This window comes from Buceros rhinoceros, unplaced genomic scaffold (genome assembly GCF_000710305.1).
Source record: "Buceros rhinoceros silvestris isolate BGI_N320 unplaced genomic scaffold, ASM71030v1 scaffold35702, whole genome shotgun sequence".
NCBI classification, from domain to species: Eukaryota; Metazoa; Chordata; class Aves; order Bucerotiformes; family Bucerotidae; genus Buceros; species Buceros rhinoceros.
The window spans coordinates 6,628-10,137 of NW_010398913.1; the positions used below are offsets into that span (position 1 = coordinate 6,628).

The 3,510-nt window shown below is 64.0% G+C and overlaps 1 protein-coding gene across 1 annotated transcript in view; it reads right to left on the bottom strand.

Annotated features, from left to right (window-relative positions):
- SSC5D (scavenger receptor cysteine rich family, 5 domains) overlaps positions 1-3,451 on the bottom strand; it is a gene marked incomplete at its 5' end in the record, with an annotated part of 4,654 nt that extends 1,203 nt beyond the window's left edge. Inside the window, 4 exons of the mRNA XM_010131288.1 lie at positions 82-399; positions 862-1,191; positions 2,314-2,619; positions 3,121-3,451. Coding sequence (XP_010129590.1) covers positions 82-399; positions 862-1,191; positions 2,314-2,619; positions 3,121-3,451 — 1,285 coding nt within the window. The remainder of the gene's footprint in view (positions 1-81; positions 400-861; positions 1,192-2,313; positions 2,620-3,120) is intronic.
- Between the last annotated feature and the right edge of the window lie 59 nt (positions 3,452-3,510).

Here is a 3,510-nt window from a genome sequence, read left to right on the forward strand (position 1 = left end):
CCCAACATCTCCCAGGTCTACCACAACTCTTCAGCTCGCCTGGACGGAGGCCGAGACCAGCAGGGACAGAGGAACATCTACCCCACCACGTGTCTCCACCCCAGTTGGCCCCGACACGGCCACAGCGGGTGATGGGGGGGCTCGTCTGGCACTCCATGAGTAGTGACTCAGTGCCCCGGCAGCTCAGCCCCTCCAGCACCGTCTGTCCTTGGCCAACGTGATCTCCGACCGGTGCCGACTGGGCCGGCCCGCAGTCCAGCTGCTTGCAGACCACCTCGGCTTCCAGCAAGCTCCAGCTGCTGCCACACACCCCGTGCCAGGTCGCGTTGTAGAGCACTTCCAACCTTCCTGTGCAGGGACTGGGGCCGTCCCGCACCCGCACCTGCAAGGGGTTGGTGCCTGCGAGGAAGAGTGCGAGGGTGTTGAGGTGGCCCCTCCATCACCTCCTTATGGTGATGGAACTTCTGGCTCAAGGTGAAGCACCAGAACCCACCACCAGCCATGGGGCGCCTGTCGACCCCCCCATCGCCGCAGGGCTGGTGTCTGTGAGATGGGGCTCATGGGAGGCCTTCGCCCACCTCCCTGGTGGCACTGAACTAGAGGGACGTGGGCTAGCTGAGGTCAACGTGAGGTGGGTGGACAACGCCCGTCTGAGGCGGGATGGTGTTTTTGACCTCAATCCCAAGCAAGTCGATGATGCCCTCTGCTCCCACACCATGGATGGAGGAGGGTGGGCAGAGAGGAGAGACCCCAGCACAGCCCTGCAGTGGAAGAGCAGCTCCACCATGGATGGACACCCTGCCTTGGACGGATACCAACCGTCCTGGTTCACCCTCCCTGGTCGCGGCGGCCCCACGTCACCTGAGCACACCACGCTGGCGTCCTCGCTGTGGCCGCAGTTGTGCTCCCCCCAGTTGCTCAGCTCACACTCGGCCAGAGTGGACTCAGTCCCCGCGCAGTGAACGTCGTCTAGCCAGATGGGGTCCGAGCCCGCCCCAAAATGAGCCGAGCCCGGCGCTGACAGCGCTGTCCCGCAGCCCAGCTGCCGGCACACCACGGCAGCATCCTGGAGGTCCCAGGTGTCGTCGCAGATGGTCCCCCACTTGTGGTCGTGGAAGACCTCGACTCTCCCCAGGCAGCTGTTGGAGCCGTTCATCAGCCGCAGCGGGCGCTGCCCCGAGTCATCCGTGCCTGGGGGAGGGACCAAGGGGCACGTTCATGGCTGACTGTCACCCGTGGCTCCAGCTGGGCTTCACAATGCATCGAGCCCCTGCTCCACCAACCGGGCTTGGCTTTGGGATGGGCTTCTCCTTGGGAGGTGGATAAAGCAGGGTCACAGCTCCAGAGGCTGGGGCCTGGAGGGTCCTGGGGTCAATGGGGACTATGGGAGCAGCTGAGAGACCTGGGGGGGTTGAGCCTGGAGCAAAGGAGGCTCCAGGGAGACCTTCTGGCTCTGACAACTCCCTGCCAGGAGGGTGGAGCGAGGCGGGGTCAGTCTCTCCTCCCCAAGAACAGAGGAACCGGCCTCCAGTTGCCCCAGGGGAGGTTGAGGTTGTCCCTGTGGAGCCATTTTTGTCCCATTGGGGTTGTCGTGGCCTGTCTCAGGCTGCCCAGGGCAGTGGTGGTGTCCCCATCCCTGGAGGGGTTTCCCAGCCAGGTTGAGGTGGTGCTGAGGGACGGGGGGCGTCAGCGGGGACCTGCTGGGTCCCTCCAGGAGGTTCTGTGATCCCTCCAAGGTGCCTCATCTTGCCACCACGGTGAGACCCCACCAGAGGATGCTCTGCGTTCTCCACAGGGAGGTTCCCGTGTCCACTACTGAGGAACACCTAAAGTTTGGGGCCAAACATCTTGGGTGTGGGCGAATTCCGCCATACCATCCCAGAGCCCGAGGATGTTCAACGGGAGCATGAGCGAACCACAAGGAGCTGCGAGACTTCCCTTGGTCCTCCCATCCATGAACCTTGCAGCGGTCCCCCCAAAGAGAGACACTTCCTGCCGGCCCCCATTGCCACCACCCCTCCTTCAGAAGGACTTCAGGGTTCCCCCCAGAGCCTCTGCCGAGCCTGGGGGCTGCTGTTCCCCGTAGTGTGGTGGGTTGGGACCCTCGGAGGAGCATTGGGCACCCAAAGGGGCGCCCTGGCGCTCTTTGCTTTCACGGCCCCAGGGTGCCAGCGGAGCGTGGTGGTGGAGGTGCGACGAGGGAGAAGGTTGCCCACCCTCCCGGGTGTCTTCTGCTCCACCCGTGGCCAATACAAACCCCCTAGGCAGAGCGTCTTCTGCTGAGCTTCTCCTGCACCCCAAGCAGGACGTTACCTGTGCACGTGACGCCGGCGTCCTCTCCGTGGTGGCAGTTGTTGACCCCCCAAGGTCTGGCCTGGCATTCGGACAGCGCAGCCTCGGTCCCGGCGCACTCAACATTGTCCAGCCAAATGGGGCCTGATCCTTGGCCAAAGCGAGCCCCGCCGTAGGCCGAGGCCGCCATCCCGCAGTCCAGCTGCCGGCAGACCACGGTGGCGTCAGTGAAGCTCCAGTCGTCGTCGCACACGGTCCCCCACTGGTGGTCGTGCATCACCTCCACCCTTCCGGAGCAGCGGTTCGGGCCATTTACCAGGCGGACCTCTAGCGGGCTGGCTTGGGTGGCCGTTGAGTGGTTGGATGAGCCTACAGAGCACGAGAGGTGCACCATGAACCCCCCACCCTGACCCTCGATTCTGCGGGACCATTCTGCTCTCCGCTACAGTCTCCACTGGCTGCATCTAGTGGGCACCAATGCGCAGACACCTCAGGATGAGGAGTGGTGGTGCCGTGTGGTCCCAGCTGTGGAGGAGGGACAGGACGCTGAGACAGGAGAAGGAGGAAACCTTTTTCTCCTGATGTCCATGGGGCACCATGGCCTGCTTGCAGGTGGAAGTGACAACTGAGGGAGCTCAGTGCACCCATGGGCCGATGTCCGTGGGGACGATGCTGGTGCCGGTGGCTCCAGCATCTGCCAAGAGCGCCTGCACCTCCATCGGCCACCAGAGCTCCAAGCTTTTGGAGCTCCAAACCTTTGGACCATCAGTTGGTGGCCGTCAAAGAGCCACCTCTACAACCTGCTTCTGGCAAACTGGGGGGGGCAACCATCCAAATAAGGGGCATCACCTGAGCACACCACGCCGGCATCTTCCCCGTGGTTGCAGTTGTTCCTTCCCCAGCCTTTTGTCCTGCAGTGAGACAAGGCGACCTCTGTCCCCGTGCAGTTGACATCGTCCATCCAGATGGGACCGGTCCCCGGCCTGACATGCCCGGCCCTGCGGGCCGACAGCGCCGTGCCACAGTCCAGCTGCCGGCACACCACGCCGGCATCCTGCAGGTCCCAGTGGTCGTCACATACTGTCCCCCAGCGGTTCTCATAGAAGACCTCAACCCTGCCAGCGCAGCGGTGCGGGCCGTCGGACAGGCGGAGGGGGACCTGCTGGGAAGCGACCGGCTCTGCAAGAGGGATACGGAGAGGGGCCGAGGTGGAAGAGC